This window comes from Phoxinus phoxinus (genome assembly GCF_949152265.1).
Source record: "Phoxinus phoxinus genome assembly, chromosome: 12".
Taxonomy (NCBI): Eukaryota; Metazoa; Chordata; class Actinopteri; order Cypriniformes; family Leuciscidae; genus Phoxinus; species Phoxinus phoxinus.
Genome location: NC_136887.1, coordinates 15882303 through 15905098, shown reverse-complemented (window position 1 = coordinate 15905098; position 22796 = coordinate 15882303). Strand labels below are relative to the sequence as shown.

Sequence of the window (22796 nt, the reverse complement as noted above, 5' to 3'; positions counted from 1 at the left end):
CAAAACCGTATAGTTCCTATACTCCCAACCTCGTTTGTTTTAAAATAATAAATGTGTAGTGTTATTTATTTATTTTGTCATATATCTTATGTAGGCAATTTTAAATTAGGCTATCTAGAGTCATTTCCTGTTGTTCTAATGAGCAAATGCACATTCACCAACTAAGTCCAACCCAATACATTTTTGTTGCAAACATATGCAAAAGCATAATATTGTTGCTTTTTCGTATAATAATTGAATGAAGAAGTTGTTTTATTTGCACTATAAAGTCAGATGTTGCTAGTGTTCACTTGGGCTGGAATGAAAGCACTTGAGATTCTCCCAGGTGGCTGTTAAATGCTCTGGGAACCTCCTGACATCACTACAGGGGGCTGACCTGTGCTTATCTTAGTAGCTAGGCAGGTATTGTCCAAACATGTCAAACAGTCAGGGAACCAGTGAACCTAACATCCGCACAACCAGCAAAAAGAGCCATGCTCTTCTCCATGTTAAGTGCTGGTGTAGTGTAATAGGGGGGCACCACAGGGCAAACGTCTCAATCTGTCAATCAGCCAGGCTTTATGCTCTTATTTGTCACTAGAAACACCCACCAATCAGTGTCTCATTACATGCAACAGTGAAAGTTGTGAGGTGAGGGACCGCATCCATGAGGGGAAAAGTCAGTTGTGGGCCAGAAAGCTAAAGGGAATCTTAAAGTTGTAATGTATTATTTCATCTATGTGGATTAAAAAGGCTTGTCTGTACATCTACCAGACTGTTCTAATATCATAATATCTGAATGAGGCACACACAATCTCATGACATAACAGCAATCCAGTAATTTTAGAGAATTGCTGACTGACGAATGACATGCACCAATATTTAACCATCCTGCCAAAACATATCGACAGGCCAAGGTGAAACACCCAGACAACTTGAAAACTTGTCTGAACAACAAAAAACTCACGCCTGTTTTTATCTTGAGTCATTGCGCCCCCTATGGACAACGTCTGTGTATTAACATCTTAGCTCTCGATATGCAGTTGGGATGTTTGAAGTTCATAAAATGTATTAATGTGGAGAATATAAGGTGACCAAATCTGATATTCATTCAAGAAAAAAGAAAAAAAAAAAATCTCTCCCACAACCACCTTTCTAACCAAACATTCCCCTGATGAATAATTATGTTGTCATTTAATATAGTAATCTGTGTGGTTTAAATATTTTGTTCTGGAAGAAATGTGCAGAACTTCAAATACAATCCCTTTGATGCAGCTTTTATTGCTTGATTTTTACAGGAAACACCAAAGGCACTGATTTGGAAGTAAACATACAGTATATATGAGAGAAGATGTTGCATGAATCACAATAGTTAAAGGGGGGAGAGAGATGGACACAAAGGCAACCCGTTTACCACTTATGCTTTTAAAATGGCAAATCAATCACTGCAAAAAGAAGGCCATCCGACGTAGTGCCTAAAATGCTTTTAAAGTATGAACAAATTTCAAGAAGCTCACAGTCAAATGTTTCTGTTCAGAATGTTTTAGATTATTCAGTTTATAAATTGGCTTTGCGAAAGTAGCATAATAGAAAACGGCTATTCTCTTCTTGAAATACATGTGTACTGGTCGTATGAGCAAACATTGTGTTTGCCCGAGCTAAAACCACTGGGTTTTACCCAATAGGACACCAGTACTTTACCTACCACTGAAACTCTGGACTTAAAACAAAGATACTCTGGCAAGGTGGGCAAAGTGTAGGAAAAAGCATACAGGTAAACACCAAAAGCCCAGTATCTCTCTAACAAATAAAAACACTGAGATAAAAGTGCAAGTGCATCTGAAAAGATACCAAATATTCATGCTACATGTACAAGTGCTTGGGCTTCAATAATGTCTTAAGGCAAGAAGATAACCCACAATATTTTTTGCCCACAATACCTGCTTGACTGCTGTTTCCTGGAAAGAAATAAAAATAATAAAAAAAATAGGCAAAAACTACTGCATATATTCACAGCCATTTCAAATAATAAATGCAACCAAAAAATCCTGATAAGCAATGTCTCTTCAAATAAAATGTACAAAAATATTTGTTTTGCCAGTTAAAATGATAAATGCAGTGTAAGTCCATTTCAGCACTGCATGTTCACAGCACTCCATAATAAACTGGCATTTAAAAAAACAAAGAAAAAAGCGCTGCTAAGGCACCTCGGCCAGGCAGGGTGAGGATACAGTGAGGGTTCATGTTGCAGTCAGCTGGGAGACACCTCAGTGGGTATGACCGAAGGAAGGTGGAAGGAGGAGCATGAGTCTCTGCGGTGCAGGAGCTTAAAGAGCAGCTCTTCTTTCTCCTGGCTGAGCTTCTGGTTCTGCAGAGAACGTTTCTCTAGCGCCTCCTGCAGCTCATTCTGCTCCTTGGACAGTCGCCTGAAAGAGGACCACAAGGTTTATGGAGTCTATACATCACACACGTGTTGAGTTTCCATAGACGTAATGATTTTTTTTTACTGTACAAACTAATATGAAGACTTCAGATGCAAAAAAAAGTGCCATCTGAAATTTTCTTCTAGAATGATCATTTTTATCAAGCTCGTATATTTAAGTTCAGTAAATTCACTTTAATGACAATTAATAGGTAATTTTCATTGCCATTAAAGTTAATAAACTGAACATAAACATACAATCTTGATAAAATGATCATTCTAGAAGAAAATTTCAGATGGCACTTAGAGGCTTTTGCATCTGAAGTCTTAATATATGCGTGTAAAAAAAAAAAAAAAAAACCACAAAATAAATATCACTTAGTATGACTTATAAGCTGTTTTCCTCATGGGGAGCAAAATAAATGGTATACCTGAACCACACACACTATAGACGCTTTTATGAACATTTCCCTTGCTATTTACATGATTGGCCAATTATGAGTTCTAAATTAAATGTTGTATAGTCACTATACAACATTTAATTTAGAACTCATAATTGGCCAATCATGTAAATAGCAAGGGAAATGTTCATAAAAGCGTCTAAAACGCCAGGTGGCGCCACATACAAATAATTGAGCTAACAAATGTTCAATCCACACAAACGATAATGTGACTTGTGTATGCGGGTGTGTAAATGTATTATAAAGTACAATGTAAAGCGACCTTGAGCAATGAAAGGCGCAATATAAATAAACTTCTTTACACAAAATGTTTTAATATATATATATATATAAAATGGAAAGTACATTCCGTCTATATGGTGTCTTCATAAAGTCATTTAAACTTGCTGAGATCATGCATTCAATTTTTGTGCAAACAGAATTGCCAAAATTCTTGCCATTGGCTGGAAAAACAAAGTCAACAAGCAGAATATTAATTTGATAGCACTACAGAAGCAGAGTGTTTTTAAGAGGATCACCTTAAAATACGTGACATATTTACAGTAAAACTTGCAATTTCAAAAAAAGAAAAGAAAAAGCAATTTCAATATTTTAAGGTGCCCCTATTATGCCATTTTAAAGGTTGATAATTTAGTTTTGGAGGTCTCCTACAATAAGTTTTTTTTAATTTTATCATAATATTCCTGAGAGCCTACTCCGCACTGATTGGCCAGTCTGTTGTGATAATCATCTTCGACATGTCGACTACAAAACAAACCAAACTCTTCCAGGCCTGAAGGTCAAAGCAGATGCTGTTCACGGACAGCCAATGTAGACCATAGGCTGGCATTATGCCAATTTATTAAAAACCTACGTAGATATGATACAGAAGTAAGAGTGGAATTACTGACGGCTCGCCTCAGGATCGATTCGTTCTTTTGGGAGACAATAACTCCATTTATCTGCACATTTTGATCATTGAAACTTTGAAGACCTTTACCATCACAAACAAGCGAAATAAACACCACATGAAATGTAATATCTTAAAAAGCATAACAGGGGCACTTTAAAATACTCCGTCTATAACAATAGTTTGCAAAGAGCGGTAAACGTACTGTATGAGGCTCTGGTAGTTTTCTATCCGGACCCTGTAGTCCTCATTCTGCTGGAGAACATGCAGGAGCTGATCCTCCAATGAGAGATTCTTCTCGACCTGACAATCAGTACAAAACAAGCAGCAGAAACTTAGTAAAACAGAGTAAAAAAAGAAGAAGAAAAAAGTGTATCAAGATTTTGGCCTCAGTTGGAAACTTCTGCATTTCTATTGGCAAACAAATAGGTCAATTTGCCACATTCAAATAGACAACTTGAATACACAAATTATGTGCACCTGCTCTCATTTTTGTACATCATTTCTCTTACTCAGGGAGAGAGAGAGTATAAAGCTTTAACAAGGTGGATGTAACCAATTGTTTTAGATAGGGGATCAAATGTAAAAATGAAATAACCTGCTATTGAAAACTGCATATTATTAAACTGGTCTAAATTGGTCTGTGTCTACATGATGGTTACAGCCTTGCCCTCTAATTAAAGATCAATAAAAGTTACCAGTGTTTCCATCTGCAGCAGCTTGTTCCCCTGGTCCTGTAACCGCTCAAGCTTCATTTCAATGACAAATAACAGGCTCTCCTGCTCCTGCTCCCAGAATTCACCAGGGCTGCCATGAGTCTGGGATGACAAGACAGACGCGGCTGAATACTACAGCTACAGTATCTGAAGCATGCATTGACAATAGATCTCCATTCTCGTAACACACCTCGATATTTCTCTGAAGGTCTCTCTTGAGTGTGGACTCCTCCGCTCTGCGCTTTAACTCGTTGAACAGCTTCAGCTCTGATGTCAGCTCTTCAATCTGATCCTGAGTTCATAGAAAGTTCAGACCAATCATTTCAAAGTCAAGTCTGGCATGACGTGGGAAGTATATTAGATCAAGTTCTCAATCAAATGAATTAAGGAAAATCAGAGAAGTGAGGTTACAAATAGACATGCTTTACCTTCAAAGCATTCTCAGCTGCTGCATGCGACTCGTTTAAAACGTCCTTCTCTTCATTGTGTAATCGCTGTAGCTCTGCAAAACAAATGAATGAACATTGCTATAATTACCTAGATGTGTTTGACAAAGTGACTTGGTACTTCACATTTATGCATTTGTGTCCGTACATGACATCTGTTAGTATTACATGTGCTGCCATGCTCTGACCTTCAGTCGCGCTCTGATGCCGTTCTGAGGTGCTCCTCGTCTGTTTTTCATGGAGATCATTTAGATCAGTGGTTATCTCAGTCTTTACCTGTTAACACAAGACATCATGCATTTATTTAATTACTATTTAATGCCATTTAAGCAGCAAAGGCTTTTTTATTGGCATTTGCCAAGTAGCATAGAAGCAGAAATTAAATGTTCATGAGAAGAACATTCCAATAAATAAAGAGTGATATACAATAACAATATTTCCTGATCACCACGTCTGGGTTTATTCTGCAATAACAACCGGCTGAATGAACATTATCCCTTACTTAATAACCTTTGCCAAATTTGGTAACAAAAAAAAGAAAAAAGATTTGAATTGACCAAAGTCTGAATATACACTACCAGTATAAACTTGACTGATTTCTTAAGAAAAATGTATTACCTTGTAAAAAAGAAAAAAATTATTAATTAAAAATGCCGCAGTAAAAATATTTACAAAACTAAATGGATAGCTGTAATGGATAGTGAAGGAAAAGTATGTACCTTATAAAAAATGTTTAGATAAAGGCCAGAGTTAGCAGAGCTATACATTTAGAATTATTTCACTTGTATAAAAAAAAACAAAAAAACATTTAACTATTATTGTAAAATCTACACGTTATGATCAAATTAATAAAAAAAATTATAAGCTTAGCTATTTAAACCTCTAAAGAAACTAAGCTAAATCTGACAAACCTTCTTCGGATATCACCTTTCATGCAGTGTTTAAATAGCTGTGTGTGAATGTAAAAGTCTGCAAAGTTTTAAAGATCAAAATGAAGATAAACGGAGTCTCAATGGAGTTATTGTCTCCCAAAACAAAGAACTGATTTTGAACTGCCTAAAATGAGTCATCATTAATTCCAGTCTTCCTGCACAAACCTATGTAGGTTTGTAAGAAATGTGCATTATGCCAGCATATACTCTTCATTTACTGCCCATGAACAATACTTTGACCCTCAAACACTGTAGTTGTACAGTAGCTGAGGCCTGGAAGAGTTTGGTTCATGTTGTCGACATGTCGAGAAGACGCTGTTTTCTGCGCTGGGAAAGCAAATCCACTTTGCATGGATGAGGACTCAGGCTCGAATTGATACGGTAAAACCAACGCCATCGTTACGGCTCGCATCGTGTATCAAGTGTTGAGGAAGCCCCCGGAGAGGACATTTATATGTGACAATTCTTTTCCAATACACTGTAAGTGGTAGACCAATCACAACAGACTGGGCTGTCTGACCAATCACAGCAGAGTCTGCTCCTGGAGAGGAGGGGTTTAGAGACTGAATCTTTTATCGAACGGTTTCAGACACTGAGAAATGAGGTACATTGTGTACATTATGAGAAAATTAAAGTGTTTTTTGGCCTTGGATGCATGTAAACCTACTGTAGGAGACCTCCAAAACAAAATCAAGACCTTTAAAATAGCACAATAGGGGCACTTTATATTGTAAAAATGCAGAGTGCTCTGTTAGGGTATGATTATAGTATGTATAAAAAACGGTTTATTAAAAACAATATAAATATATGGAATTTCTCCATTTAAATAGCTAAGTAAATATGCGTGTGTCTGTGTGTGTTTGTGTGTGCGCACACGTGTGTTTAACTCAACTAGGTTAACAGTAATATATACCGTAATTTTATATAATAAATAAGTCTACAATGTTTTAGACCACAAATAAATTCTTGGTGAAAGGTAAAAAAAAAACATATCTTTTGTTTTCCCCTGTTAAAACAAGCAGTGCTCTATGTTTTTTAAACACACAAGCCAGTCCTCTTTACAGGGCAATGAATAACATCCCTCCCTGCAAACAGGTTTAGCTTTGTTGGTCAGAGGTTAGCACAAGGACAGATGTACCACACAGCACACATTCCCAAACCCTGTACAGACAATCAGAACAACAGTGCGCAGAAACAGCCATGATCCCAATTATGCCGTAATGGAAAAGCACGTCTTGTTTATTGCTGCTGACAGCTCCATAATGTATAAGCTGCTGACATAATCTGGGATCAGAGCACTCGTCTTTCTTGAATGGCTGCATGAAGCTGCATGAACTTGCTACGAGAGTCCATTCACAAGACATAAAGAAAAGGCTTTCAATACGAAGAGCTTTTATTTGAACCCTACCTTCTCTGTAATGCTGTGGACTAACGTGCAAATGTCTCCAGGACAGTCCTTGAGGAGCTGCTCTCTCTCCTGGTCTCCTGAAGCAGTCAAAACTGCATGTAGTGTCTTTAGCTGCCACTCATAAGTCTCCAAACCCGAGCGTTGCTCCTCAGAAGAGTGTGTAACTAGGGGAGAACAATTGAACACCACATTGTTTTCTCAACGGTACATCTGAAACAATATATCCATCAGCGCAAGCCAGGATTGCCCACGGCTAGCAACACAAGAATATTAACAGGTCCCTGCAACCTAACATCAGCACTACCAAAGCCTAGAACAACACGCTTCACAATGGGATCGTGGGACATTCAAAAGGCTCTGAATCATACGCATGAAAAGCACACATTAATAGATAATAACCATAGCAGCACGCACATGTTCACATGACACGAATGGGAGAAAGCACGTACCACTTGCTTCTTGAAGTTTGATGTCCTTTATGTGCTTCTCATCTTCTTGTGCTTTATTTTTTTTCTAAATGAAGAGAGAGAAAAACAAACAAGTTTGATTTATTGCATTGAAGCTGACGGCAGCAGACACCGGATTAATCATTCAACACTAGCTGACAAGCTGGATCTACATGCATCTCTTTCACAAGTGTCTTATAAAATGATATTTGTTGCATTCCAAAGCAGTCTTACATTACCGGTGAGATATGCGGTCAAGATTGCACAAGCATGACATCATTGACAAATCGCTTGCAGTAGTACAGCTCACTTTGAAAACTTGAATTGTATTTCTCAATCGGTAGGACAACTGAAATCTTACTTATCATTTCTAAGTAGGCCTGTCACAATAATCAATATATCGGCTTATTATCGCACAATACATTTACATGACTTCAATAATTTTTGGTGACGCAATATATCGCCCATTATGTTAACATGATAATTGATGATGTCACCAATATTTTGCCTATCGTGCGGTCATCTTTTCTGTTCTCCATGTCAGAGGCAAAAGAGGGGCTCGGGTAGTTCCTTCATGATGAATAGTTTTATTCATACACATCGACAGATGAAAAAAAAGGAGTCTTTGGGCCGTTATAGTGTTTTCCTGACAACTACATACAGTTTGAAAGAACAAGTCAAAACGCACTTGATTTCAAAGCTGCAATCCACTGTTCTGGGGCAAATATAAACGTCGGGGCGTAAATAGTTGTAGCGGCAGATAAGGCCTGTTGAGGCATCTGTGCCTTTGTTCATACAGACATCTGACTGCGAAGCAGCGCTTGTGTTTTCAGCAATAGTGTGTGTGCACCTTTACTTTACAGGGAAAAGAAAGCCAGGGAAAAATCTGTAAAAATTTATTTATTTATTTTTTTTAGAAAATGTTAATTTACTATTTATTCAAGTTTTTTTATTTAGGATATTCAATTTGACACTTTATTTCCATGATCTAAAGAATTAATAGGTTGTTGTCATTTGAAAGTGTGTAGGCCTACTTACATTATTGTGCTGTTATATTATGATTATATATTCAGTGGCATAAAATGGTCTTAAAATGGCAATAATATTGTTTATCGCAATTATTTCTGGGACAAAATATCACACAACAAAAAGTTATCGTGACAGGCCTATTTTGAAGTAAACATTTTAACAAATTTAAAATGAGCAGCACAAGCACTGAAATGCAGGAAGAGCGCTTTCGTATATCCATAGGGAGTAAAGAACATGCCATATTATTCCTGCATGATTAATCATAAAAAAGATTGCAATAGCTATGATTCAGCTATGCATGTCTATTAAACTTTTGACAAGTACATCACAGCGAACATTCAGATTTGCGTTGGCAGAGAAAGGAGTTGTCATACTGTAGGTATAAAACCGCTTCACAAAGTTTTCTCAACCACACAGTATCATAATTTCTGTTCCAATCATTCAAATCACAGAATTATTGGGGAAAAAAAGCTTATAGTTCAGATATAAACACTGATGTCTAAAGGCAGCGATTAAAAAGCTTTAAAAATATATAGTAAATCAATTACATCGTTATGCCAGTAGGTGGCGACAAATGACTGTTACATTTATTTGTCGTCAAATCATTATTTCAAGAGATTCATTCAAAGTCTTTATGAGTGAGTCATTGAATCATTGACTCAAACTAATTAAATTAGCCTAAATATGTTTTTAAATAGGCTGCAGTAATTAACACTTCATCAGAACCTCCAGTAAATACTTTTTTTTTTTTTTTTATCCTTTCAGAATCATCTCAGTAAAAAAATAAAATATCATGATTCTCAATTCATCCAGAACGGTGCAGCTCTACATCCCAGTGTGAATGTTTGAAGATGGCCGGCACTGTTCACAGGTGATTTAATGGTTTGAAGCTTACATGCCAAATGTCTGCCGAGATATAGCCTACACACACAGCCTCGAAACACTCACAAGTGCAAAATCTCTCCACCGAGAGCAAAATCTCCTGACTTCAGATTAGAGAAATATTTCTTAACACGGTTTCTGGAGCTTTTCACACAAAACTAATTTTAAAACACAAATAAGATTTGAGAGCTGCGGCGAAGACTATCAGCGACTTAAATTTCTCTCTTAACTCGCACAAAGCAAGTCATAACTTCAGTAACTATTTTTATTATGATTTTGGGGGCTTGATGGCCTCTGGTCTCCCTTTCTCTTTCGTCATATTGAAAAGAGCAGCTAAACTTCACCTTTTTGTGCTGCATATAATAAAAACATACTATTTGTCTAAGCCAACACCCTCAGTCATGAAAAACAAATAAGAGTCAAATCATCCTGGTTAAATCACTACTGAGATTCTCTCTGCCATGTGAGACTGTTTAAATGAGAATTCAGGAATAAAAAGCAAGAAAAGAAATGGCTTCAATCTCATAATTCAGTAATCCACACAACAACGCTGTTATGCATTTGCTGGCTCTCTGTGGCAGGGAACCAAATGTTCTGGAACTTTAATGAATCCTTGGCTTTATTACACTTCAGTCATGTGGTCATGTGCTTTTGATGCAACTCCAATACAGGCTGTAATAGTGAGTGTAAGGATTTCTGTGTTTAGTCTTCAGAGACTTTTCACACTTCTCCAGTTGTCCATGTCAAGTATACTGACACATGGCTATGTGATTAACAGGACCGAAGGAACTCTGTCTGTTTATAGGTCACATTAAAACTTGCAGTGAGAAATTTGGGACCCCGTGTCTGTCACATTCGAGCCCAGTGAATTTAAATCCTTCAGCAATCTGGACTAATGAAAGCTTGACCCTGTCGCGATCAAAGCCAGATTTCCCCTGCATGTTTAAAGGCCCCAGGAATGCACAGATTTTTCTCTTGCATTTGCAAATGTCATTTTCAAAGCATGAATACTTCCATTATAAATGAACAAATGAAATTAAACTATTTTCCTTTTTTTTCTCCATGCATTAACAGTAAAAATGCAATTGATTCAAATAATTGACTATGCCTTTTCTATGACAGACATGTTTTCAAAATGTCCCATTAAAATGCTGAAATTCTTGAAAAATATAGTTTGGAATAAAAAAAAAAAAGTTATATTTTTAAAACATTTCTTTTGAAAATGTAAAAACCGTGTAGAAAACATTGACTAAGCTGTGTGCCCAAGTAGCCTATATTTATCAACACCATTAAATCAATTATATTCGCAGATAATGGTAAATGTTTTAAATACAAATTCGTACATCCTGATTTGTTATAGACCGAAATGCGGAACAATTTAAAACTCAGCAAAGTGATAACACTTAAATGTAGTAGGATAACACACACACCTTAAATTGGTCATAACGGATGTCAGCAGCACATTTTAAACAACAGTGCTGAACCCGTCATCTGTGTCTAATTAAAGCTTTCACAAGTCGACAAACTAACATGCGAGCTTTCGCATCGACTAACGCATTAGAGAGGAAGTAACAAGTGATTTGAGAGAACAAAACAAGACTGGCTCCCATTATACAAACACATGTATTTGCAACATCTCTAACGTTGCTGCGGGTCTCATTGTAAACTGGCTTTTTTTTAATGAAAATACTAAAAAGTTTTTAAAACGACCTACCCTTTTCCGGGGGACCTGGCCACAATTTTTGCTGTTGTGACAACCCATACTCCGCTGCCTCTATTTTTTACCCCGTCTTCGCTTGTAAGTTTTAGGTCTGTGTGTGTGCAGCAGTTCAAATATGAGCTCAGCTCTCATTGATCCGCTCGAATAGGCTGAGGCTGGGACAGAGGGGCGGGAACTGCGGGGTCAGGGCTGCGTTACAAAAACGCAGGCTACATTCATTTACATGAACAACTTTACGCCGAGACAAGCGGAAATAGATGAATCCGTGCACGTACACTGATGTCACCGCATCTTCCTCGAATCTACTCAAAGTGTAAAATGGCTTTGAAAAAAAAAGGGAAAAGGAATATATGCCTATCTTAAAGGTTTTAATAGAATATGGCAGGAGTATTTATTATAATTGATTTATCAGTAGCCTATATATAAATTATTTTTAAAATTCATGTTAACTTCCTCTCTCTCTTGCAGCAACATCTCTTCTCTGATGGCGCGAGGGCCGGACAACCTGTCACTCACATGACATCACAGCAATAACAAAACACAACCATCCAACCAATTACCCATGGACAAAATCAAGTCCCGCCCACTCCGATATCGACTTCACAATAGGGAAGAAATAAACATTTTTTATTGCAGGAAAACACAATTACAAGGCAATATAAAATCACATACAATTATTAAAGAACAGAGCACAACTCTACACTGTAAAAACAATTATATGATCAATAAGTTAGGCAACATATGTTTTACATTGCTTTAACTCATCAAAAGAAGTTAAGCCATTTTCAACTTTTTTTAATAAGTTATACAAGATTCAACTAATTGTTAAGTCAGTTTAATGTGATTTAAGTTAAATGACTTAAACATCCAAGTTGATTGCACTTGTAAAAAATTTAAGGCAGCTACCTTTTTTCAAAGTGTAGGCCTATAGAAAGGAAACTAAGAAAAAAAAAAAGACTTTAAATTACATCCTGCCCTTTTAAGACTTTACATTTCTTCAATAAACCAAGTGTTCTTCCACTTTTCAATTAAAATTTTCAATTCAAAATTATTTTTGAAAAATAAAACAATGGCTTTGTTTTAAAGCACTTACATTTATGAATATAAAATTTCCCCAAAATGAAAATGATTCAGTAAAAATTTAATGTGAGGGAAGAAATGATTATCGCTCCTTCCGTTTCATTGCGACTTTAAGGTTTTGTTTTGTTCAATATAATAAGTCCCTAATAAAGTCCAATTAAGTCTAATAATTATGATGTTTATTACATAAATATTAACAATACCCTTGTGTTGCATCATAATTGTATTTGAAACACTTAAAAACAGATATTTTTTTTTTATGGGAATTATACAAATACCGGTAGCCTATGCACATTTGTAAACATTTGTAAATTTAAAACAACTGAATGAAAGACACCAATTATGAAAATTTGTAAAAAGTTAAGTGTCTGTTATCTTGTTCTAAACCTCAAAAATCTTGAATTTTGAGGGTTAATTGCTGGCTATATGCCTTACAGACAGATAAACAGATAGTTGGCCAGCTAGAAAAAACATTAGAATGAACAAATTTATTGGACATTTCCTTCTCTAAGCATAATATTGGTCATCTGTCTCCAAATTAAAATGAGTTAACTGACAGTAAAACGGCCATATTATGCAGCAGGTTTAATTGCGGAGTACAAATGTGAGGCTCACATGGGTCGACAGAGAGAATTTTAAGTTGTCCTGTATTTTAAGTGGCCATATTGTCACCCTGCTGCTTTAGAGGAATTGTGTTTAGAGAAACTGTCAAAACAGCAGTGATCCATAGTCAGTGGTGAGGAATGTGGATGCACATGCTGAATGTAAACACAACAAGGTTTATACTGGCTGCCAGTTGAGATTTCATCACCAATCTCATTTTAATGACAAATGAGTTTAACTTTAAAGTTAGAAAGAGAGACAAATAAACCTTTCTACCAATCCTCCACTGCCTTTCACAACATCAAATATTGTTAAATGTTCAGTGGACAAGATATAACCCGGCTGAGCTGATCACATCCACTGCTCTATATATGGTGTATACAGTAAAGTGTCAGAGATGCATCTATTTTTGGCCTCTTGTTTGGTATATTAAGCTCTAATACGATACGTCGACTTCGGATCATCTGGGTAATTTGAGACTTTCCTTTTTGTCGAAACTCTGTCTATTTATAGCAAGGTCTCTAATCGGTCATAAAAACGATAGAGCAGTTGTTGCTGAGAAGAAGTGACAAACTTTCCATTGACAGGCAGCTGCAGGGTCTCGGCAGCTCAGTGGTGACAGTAATAAAGCGAGTCGTCTGGTTGTTATATATACAGGAACAAAAACACAGCAATCGCATAAAACAGTATGTTCGGATTTAACATAGGATTTGCCAAAGTTAACAGGCTTATCACACATATGAGGTCAGGGTTTTAAGGAAGAACAATATCTCATCAAGCCTATTTCCTTAACATTCACCATGACACACCTCTCATACTTGGCATGAAATCTGAATTGTTTTGAAACCACGTTTGATAAATAATATTTTTTATTTGTATTTTGTGACAAGGCGGATTACCTTAAAACAAGTTGTTGAATATTTCAGAGCATTTTTTAATGAGAGTTTTTAATGTGCACGGTAAACGCATGCAGTGTGCCAGCCAAGAGCATGTGCCACAAAGCTTTATGAACGTGCTTTGTGCCACAAAGCTCTTAAAAAAAAAAAAAACAGACGCAGCCTCTCAGTCAGCCAGGAGATAACATTCTTTCCATTGCTCCCCCTCCGACCCCAGGCATGGTGTAAGCCTCAAGGCCTCGGAAAACCTCAGTGTTTTCCTATAGAGTTAAGCATCTGAGAGAACCATCAAGTTAGGTTTAATTAAAAACCTTAAAACAACACACATATGCTGATGATCACATGAGTTCTAAATTTCATACATTTGTACATAGAGTGGATTTTAATAATCTTAACATATCAGGATTTTTTTGTTTGTTTTTTTGTTTTTACAAGTGATGATACATCTGGGTTAAGTGATCATTAAAAAGGAAGAACATGGCTAGTCTTGCTCACAGTGGAAATCTGCTTTGGTTGGTATTCCACCTGGACATCTGGATTGAGGGTTCTTGAAAGACAGGCTGGAAAATCAGGAATGCAAACAATGTTTACAGGAGGAGAACAAACCTGGGTGATTTTTGACCGTACACTCTTAGAAGAAAAGGTTCTATATAGAACCTTAAAAGGTTCTATAGGCGCTTCGTATTTGGAACCCCTAAAAGGTTCTACACTCTTAGAAAAAAAGGGTTCATTGGGGTTCTATATAGAACCATAGGGTTCTTTACTCAACTCCAAAGAACCTTTTATGCTAAAAAGGTTCTATAATGACAAGAAAGAACCCTTTCTTGGGTTCTGTATAGAACCTTTTAGGGGTTCCAAATACGAAGCGCCTTTAAGGTTCTATATAGAACCTTTTCTAACATATCCTGGTGAGACATGTATATATCAGCATTAGGAAATGTCAAATTGTGTTTTGCTTTTCATTGCCATTCCTAAAGGCTGGAATACACAACACAACGTTTGTCCCGATTTGCAGTTTAGTCAAGTTACCAAAAAAAAAAGTTCCAAAAAAAACCTACACGACTAATGAAACAGATTTTAAAACACTAGGCATCATATACTTGCCGACAGAGGATATCTTGATCTGTCATGCATTTCCTATCAATGAGGTATTTTTCTTGAGTTTTTTGCATCCGGACCAACTTGAAAGTCTGGTAGTGTGTGATTATCAGTCGTTTTACTCTGTTACCATTTGAAAGTCACCAAGTGAATGATGCATAGGGTTTTAAAATCAGATTTTAAAAGTCACGTAGTGTATTCCAATCTTAATATGCATGACTGACTGTGCACTCTGCTCCATAAAATAGAATCATATACAGGAACAAGAGGCGATCAAGCTAAAAATAGGACAACAAAAAGTATCACTGCAGCTTTCAGATTTGCATATATAAAAATTTTTGGTTACACATGATAGAATGGCATTTTGCATTACTAACATGACTGTGCAAATGTGATTTGAGAGCTACGGCGCAGGGGAAAGATTATCAGACTTAAAAAAAAATTAAAAAATTAAAATAGCATCATATAACCACAAAATATAATACACAACTAATTTAAATGGTTATTGATTTGAATGTTTATTAAGAACAACAATTATAAAGAAATTCCTTTTTAAAGGTGAATTATGTACGATTTTTATTTTAAAATATATTCTCTTAACCAAGTTTATTGTTCGTTTGCCATGGGTTCACGAGAGACTGGCGATCCACCGTATGACATAGGACGCTTCCGGTATATGCTAGTTCTCGCGAGAACCAAGTTTGTAGACATCGAAGGACATCCATGTGAAGAATTGAATTGTTTGAACTCAGTTTCCTCTTTGATTATCTCGAAATCCTCCGACATTTTTCTATAAACACCCTCGTTTTAGACTTCTAATTCGCGACCGGTGTTTAGTTTTTCTCTATCCTCTGGGCGTCCGCGTTCGTCGCCATAACTTACGTCACATCATACACTGGATCGCCAGTCTCTTGTGAACACGCGTATGACAGTTAGCGGAAGTTAGTGCTTACAGTTTGTAAAGTTTTAAAAATGGATATTTTTCTTACACAAACGCATCGCTTCAGAAGGCCTTTATTAACCCCGCGGAGCCGTGTGGAGCACTTTTTATGATGGGAAAATGCACTTTTATGGACTTCAAAACAGAAACAGCCATTCACTGCCATTATAAAGCTGGGAAGAGCCAGGACATTTTATATCATTAATATATATATCTTATAATTAATATAACTCCGATTGTATTCGTCTGAAAGAAGAATGTCATATGCACCTGCAGCACCTATGACTTAAGGGTGAGTAAATCATGGGCTAATTTTCATTTTTGGGTGAACTATCCCTTTAAGTGCCAAATGACTTCCAGCTCCCCCTCTCTGGACAAAATGGGTGGACCTTCAAGCTCCACAAAGGGGGAGCTGGATGTCAAACTCCTCTTATTGGCTCTGCAATGAGCAGGGTCTCTGTTTAGCCAGTGTTGGACCATGAGTGAAGCGTTACGTTGGAAAAGACATTCAGCTTCTGGTACAGGAGTGCGAGCCAAAATTCGCTGCATTTAGACCTTCAAGGATCAAACAAATCCTGAATACGTCAAAGCGCAAATAATACCATCACACACACTTCAAATAGACAAATGTACCAGTTTATAATACAGCCTCAAACAGTTGTGGTGCATCATGTCAAAAAATGCACCCGCAGAGCAGATAAGTTGTGTGGGTTTATTAAAAGTGAGACGCTCTTCTTCGCTCTACACAGTCAACTCAGTCGCTTTATACAGACACATAGATAGCAGCAACTGTAAGAACTGTTTGTGATGTTTGAGTTGACATTAATTCTTACATATACAAACATTTAAAGTAAATCGATCTGAAAATGTTTACAGCAGTCATCAATTAAAACAAGTTCATGAGATGTAGATTGCTTGTTAAAGTGTATGTTCTTGATGACAGAAGATTGTAATTTTTTTTGTCAACTTAATTTACTGTAAGTGTAGATTAACTCAACCACCTTGAACATTTGTCTCTTTTGTCACTTTCCCAAAAGCCAGGACCCGAACAGAGTGCTGTGGGACAGCAATTACTATATTTCATTGTGTTGTAGTAATGATGCCACTGAGAAGTAGAATTTAAGGCATCCCAGTTCTTTTTCAGAGTTTCCTAAAACTATCTGCAATCTGAAATTAGTCAGTTTGTCAGGGAGTAAAAAATTTGGGATGTATACACCAGATGATGGCCAAACGTAGTCACCCTAAAACAGAGAGACATGTTAACTTTAAAAACTGATAAAACAATAAAAGTTTGCTGCATGTGAAACAAGATGTTCAGTGAATCAGTCAACACTCACAGCTTTGAACGGGCAGTCAATACAGAGTCCTGTGGTTGCCTTAAAGAGCTGGGCCAACCGGTCACAGGCATCAGGGTAATAACAACTTCCTAGGTCATCGACACAAGGTATTTTTACCCATGCGCCAGCAACTTCTCTTTCCAGTGTCAAGTTCGCCTGAAACAAATAAAATGACATCATCCAAATGATCTTATGAAGATACAAGGCATGGTGTTCAGCTGCTGAAATGTGGTCATACAGGTTTACCATCTCTTATGGTAGTCGTAAAGTACAAAAGTCTCAGACATAAAAACATTTGTGACACCAAGAGTTTGTTAATAATGGGAATGGATGGGGTACCAACTCAATTCAGAGGTTTATGGTACCATTATATTTAACTAAAAATAAAACATTGAAATAAAACTTAAAAATCGACGAAAATTATATAAAATATGATTTATATTTTATAAATAGAAAAACAAAAACAATAATAGTATCAATACTAAAACAGTGAATGGTACAAAATCACAGTTGACGTCATACGACAATATTTCAACTTACAGGCAAAGCAGAGTGCAGAATTATTGATATGGTGGTCGATGCAGATGCTAATACATATCCTGGTGAAGGAATTGGGTTCGGGTACACATGTAGCGCCTTCATAGATATGGGGTCATCTGGCTTTCCACAGTTTTCCCAGGAAAATTTCTTAAACTGGTCAGTAACACAAAGTAGCACATGACAATACAAAGACGACTAAAGTAAAGTAGTATCAAAACGGTCTGATTTCAATCTCAGGTTCTTACCTTCTTAAATGTTAAGCTTTTGCTGCCATGCATTTGGCTCGAGACTTCCAGCAAACAGTTGGAAACGAATAACGCGATCAACACGTAAGCACAGCTTTTCATTTTGAACGGTTTAGTCTCACCTTTAATTTTTGGTTAATTATCTAAGAGGCAACCTACTTACTACAAGTTAAAGATATGATAGGCCTACTCTGAAACACTGCACATCTGACTATCGTGAGATACATGTGACTATCACTGACACAGATTATAAAGTGCGTCGTGAGTGTATCATGCGATTGTTATGTTACTGAAATATGTTTTTCAGTGACACTTTATGCATTTATAAAACCCCACTATACAGCGCCATCTACAGGCTGATTGATTCACAGCATGACAACCCTGCAAGAAAGCTCAACAAGAAAGATGACAACTGCATCCATGACAGTAAAAAAAAAACTATACACCTTTTACTCTAACACACTGACTCTTTATCAAACATGTTCAGCTGAAAACATGGTGCTGCCGGGCTGATTATGAAAAATTATAATGTGCAGACAAAAAAAAAAGTTTAAAGTATTTTATAAAAAGTTAAATCAAAATGTAAATCACAGACTCAATGAGAAAATGTAAAACTACTAAAACATGTTTGAATGTTTATTAAGAAAAAAAAGAAAAGATAATTCCCTTCTAAACAAAACTGGTTCAGCTTTGATTTGACACCGAACTTCATTTGTACCAAAAGAACAACAGCATAAATCATGATGGAAAACAATCAGTAGTTAAAACATTCATGTTAATTACAATAATAAAATAAAACCTGTGCAGTTTGTGATCTAAAGATTTTCAGTACTCATGAGTCTCAGCTGTCAAACTTCGTCCAGTGGTTTGTGAACCAATCTGATGTTGGGACATTTACAGTTTCTACAAAGTGTTTAGATTTTTTTTGAGGATTAAAAATAAAAAAATGAGAGAATGGATTTTTTTCATTGTATGATGGTTGTGTCTACACACTGCAAAGACACATTTATATGCAAAAACCATATAAAAGTGAATTTTGCATCCGATGACCCCTTTAAAAAACAATTGAATGAAATTTCCAATTAGTTAAAAACAAATGTGCTCACATTCTAAAAAGTTATGAAAGTGAAACTTAAGTAAAAGTACTACTATAGATGAATCACATACTACCTTTAATCAGGAAATGTTTTATCTTCTTATCCAAAAACAGTGTCATAAGACAGCAAATAATCTCTGCTTGATACTGTGGTTACATCGAAGAATGCAACGAGAAGCTGATTTTGAGGCATCCCAGTTCCTTATCAGAGCTTCCTAAAACACCCTGTACTTTGTAATTGCCATTAGTCAGCCAGCCAGGCAGTTCAACTTCTGGTATGTCGATATCTGACGTCGGCAAAGAATAATCACCCTGGAAAAAAAGAAAGAAAAAGATATGAACAATGTTATGCCTCTAAAGAATACATGATTAACTTGTGTTCTTGGATGTTCAATAAAATCTTGTGAATCGGGAGACTCTCACGGCTTTGAACGGGCAGTGGCAGGGTAGGCCATATGTATGCAGAGGCTCGGGACAGTCCTGTCCTGGGGGGATGAGCTGATTGAGCAGGTCACAGATATCAGGATAATGACAACTTCCTATTTCTTCCAGACATGGGATTTTCACCCACAGACCAGCTATTTCTTTTTCCAATGTCACATTCACCTGAAACAGATAGCAGAGTAAAACATGGAGTTATTAATGGGATGGTTCACTAAAAAAATGAAAATTCTGTCAATTACTACTCCCCCCTCATGTTGCAAGACTGTCATTCATCTTCAGAAAACAAAAATGAAGATTTTTTTTTGATGAAATCTGAGAGTTTTCTTACTCTCCATTGACAGTCTGTAGACACAACAAACACTTTAAAGCCCCAGAATGGCAGTAAATACATCATAAAAGTAATCCATGTGACTCCAGTGGTTTAACCTCAATTTTATGAAGTCATGCTAGAGCTTTGTTTGAGCAAAAAAAACATCATAAGTTACTACTTTATTTACTAAATATTGGTTAAACCTTACTACCTTTCTGAAAGTGGTAGTTGCATAGGCTGTCAATGGTGGGACAGAAAGCTCTTAGATTTCATCAAAATTATCTTTATTTGTGTTCCGAAGATAAACAATGTCTTACGGGTTTGGGACGACATGATGGTTAGTAATTAATGACATAATTTTCATTTTTGGGTGAACTAGGCCTTTAAAACGATGCCTTATGAAGACAAACTATCATGAAGGTTTACAGCCTCTTGTGATAGTCACAAGACACCCAGCAGGGGTTCCAGGCATAAAAATGTATTTCACTAGCAGTCCATTAACTTAAGGCATAAACTAGGTCACAAGAATGGCCAGGAAACTCAGAACTGAATTCAGAGGTTCATGGTGCATAAAGATATACCCTTCTACACCTCGTTTTTGTATTTAACGACTTTGTAGTATTTGGAGCATAATAAACACGACAATCTCACCAACAGCTTTTAAGAAATCAGGAATTATGAAAATAAAGCAAATGTGTACATTTTTAGCCAACTTCATCAGCAAGTCACCTGTAACCGGTATTATAAAAAAAAAATGCAGAAAAAAAAAAATCTAGTTTGCACACTACTTCAACATTCACACATTATGATAATGTAGAGTTCCTCTTTCCACCAAGAAATACGTAGGCTACGTTTTGTACCGTACGGAAATCATGAGGTTACCTTTTTTAACCAAGAAGAGGAAGTTGTTCTGGCATTTCTGAAAATACTACAGAAAGTCTCTACATATGCTTTTAGAGATATTCACTGCAAAGTGCAAACATGCAATACTTATTTTATTTTTTGTTTAGCACATGTTTAGTACAAGTAACGTTACAAAACTATGCAAGGAGGGAACGAAGCCACTCTAGGCTTGTAATGGTCTCAAGATATCAAAATGGGTTTAGTCTTTCTTTAAATCACATCATATAGCTTATAGCTTACCGAGAGAGGAGATACCAGCTCTACTGATGTTGTGCCTGATGCATCTGCTGTTAACTGTCCTGGAATGGTAATGGGATCTGGAGATATATGGAGAGTCTTCAATTGTGCAGGATCTTGTTTACCGCAGTTTTGCCAAGAAAACCCCCACACCTGTTCAATAATAAAAATGAGCAAATGACAAATGAAAGAAAACAGAAATTATACCAGTATAGTACTGATCCTGATTAGAATATTTCACAATCTTACCGTGGCGAATTTAGAGCTTTTCCTGCTGTGCAAGTGGCTCGAGCCTTCCAGCAAAAAAACGTTTGCAGCGAAAAGAACGATACACACGGAAACAGAACTTTTCATTTTTGCACGGTATAAAGTCCAAAACACGAAGTATAACTTTGGATTTTGTTTAACAAGAGAGCTTTACAAAAACAACAAGCGACCATGCCCGGAAACAGGTAACGCGACGTAACTTAAAGGCACCTGACAGAACAATATAGTGCGTTGAAGACCAATACAAGCTTCAGTTCAGGAACTATCAGTGTGTGTCATGTGAGTGTGTTGTGGTATTTTTTAAATGTTTTGCCATGATGATTCTTTCCGCATTTCATCCTGCGAAATAGAGTGTTACTGCGACCTCTAAAGGCAGGAGGAATAACAGCAGTCCGTTAGCGCGCGCGCACACACACACACACACACACACACACACACACACACACACACACACACACACACACACACACACACACACACACACACACACACACACACACAGACACAGACACAGACACAGACACACACACACACACACACACACACAGCAGAGATTTAAACAAAACGACAACAACTTATTGTAACGTTCAAAGAAAAGGACATTTTTACACAAGTGCTTTTTTGGTACGCTTTTGACGTATAAAAATGACCATGCAAACATTTTAGTCAACACTGACAGATTTAATGAAAAGATTAGGGTAAGTAAATATTAATCCTGAAAGCACCTTTCCCATGTCACCCGCTATGAGTTTAACAAGGCCATAGCCTACTTCTGGTGAGTTTATACTTTAATACAATTATTTTGTGTTAGGCCTGAACAATGTAGGCTATAATTTGAAAGGGATTACCCAAAAATGACATTTCTGTCATTAATAACAAACCCTTGTGTCGTTCTAAACCCGTAAGACTTTCGTTCATCTTTGGAACACAAATTAAGTTATTAGCTACATTATGAGTTGCTACCATAGACTGTAGGTTGCTACATGCCTTCTTTTGTTGTTGTCATTAGTCTGTGGCCACAAGATGGCGATATTGTATTTGTACTTTAAAGCCACGATGGTCCACTTCAGGCATTCTACTAACTATGATTAACTTTGCAACTAAATGCCAACTAACTCTTATTAGTATTAGTAGAATGTTAGTTAGGGTTCGGGTTTGTAGAATAAGTTGACATGTACTTGCAAAGTTTCTTATAGTTAGTAGAATGTCTAAAGTGGACCATCAAAATAAAGTGTAAGCAGATATTACGCAGACAATCTTAATACTGTAATGACAGTTGACATAGTTGCAAAGTTATAGTTAGTAGAATGTCTAAAGTGGACCATCAAAAAAAAATGTTAACCTTATAAATAAGACTGTACATTTCTCAAACCACAGTGGCATAAAATCAGTCTGATAGCCAGCAGTCCAGCAAAGCACACATTTTAAAGCTGAATAGTTTTATGGGAGAAATTCCTGTGCAAAAAGTGC

The 22796-nt window shown here is 36.6% G+C and overlaps 3 protein-coding genes across 6 annotated transcripts in view; all 3 read right to left on the bottom strand.

The window, feature by feature from the left end:
• Window positions 1–763: 763 nt before the first annotated feature.
• The window catches only part of ccdc69 (coiled-coil domain containing 69), a 54262-nt gene continuing 32229 nt past the window's right edge, over window positions 764–22796 (bottom strand). For 2 of the 3 annotated variants that reach the window (XM_079629957.1, XM_079629958.1), the window contains 8 exons: window positions 7703–7766; window positions 7254–7417; window positions 5102–5189; window positions 4896–4969; window positions 4658–4759; window positions 4450–4569; window positions 3957–4054; window positions 962–2405 (listed from right to left, as the gene is read on the bottom strand). In XM_079629957.1, coding sequence (XP_079486083.1) covers window positions 2231–2405; window positions 3957–4054; window positions 4450–4569; window positions 4658–4759; window positions 4896–4969; window positions 5102–5189; window positions 7254–7417; window positions 7703–7766 — 885 coding nt within the window. In that variant the 3' untranslated portion in view covers window positions 962–2230. Of the gene's footprint in view, window positions 2406–3956; window positions 4055–4449; window positions 4570–4657; window positions 4760–4895; window positions 4970–5101; window positions 5190–7253; window positions 7418–7702; window positions 7767–11324; window positions 11857–22796 lie in introns of those variants that run through there. The other variant, XM_079629959.1, reaches the window with a different exon arrangement.
• Window positions 16564–18320, bottom strand: LOC307007693 (ganglioside GM2 activator-like). The gene is made up of 4 exons (XM_079629961.1): window positions 18070–18320; window positions 17825–17977; window positions 17285–17440; window positions 16564–17188 (listed from the first exon to the last, which is right to left on the bottom strand). The coding sequence occupies exons 1-4, from the start codon at window positions 18169–18171 to the stop codon at window positions 17021–17023; spliced, it is 579 nt and encodes a 192-aa protein (XP_079486087.1). The 5' UTR covers window positions 18172–18320; the 3' UTR covers window positions 16564–17020.
• Window positions 18693–21796, bottom strand: LOC307007692 (ganglioside GM2 activator-like). 2 transcript variants are annotated; one of them, XR_013799655.1, is made up of 5 exons: window positions 21309–21685; window positions 21063–21212; window positions 19589–19771; window positions 19240–19477; window positions 18693–19121 (listed from the first exon to the last, which is right to left on the bottom strand). XR_013799655.1 is itself a non-coding variant. In XM_079629960.1 (4 exons), exons 1-4 carry the CDS (start codon window positions 21411–21413, stop codon window positions 19319–19321), a joined length of 597 nt encoding a protein of 198 aa, XP_079486086.1. In that variant the 5' UTR covers window positions 21414–21796; the 3' UTR covers window positions 18693–19318. The 2 variants fall into 2 exon arrangements, 1 of the variants encoding a protein (XP_079486086.1); XM_079629960.1 differs by having other exon boundaries at window positions 18693–19477; window positions 21309–21796.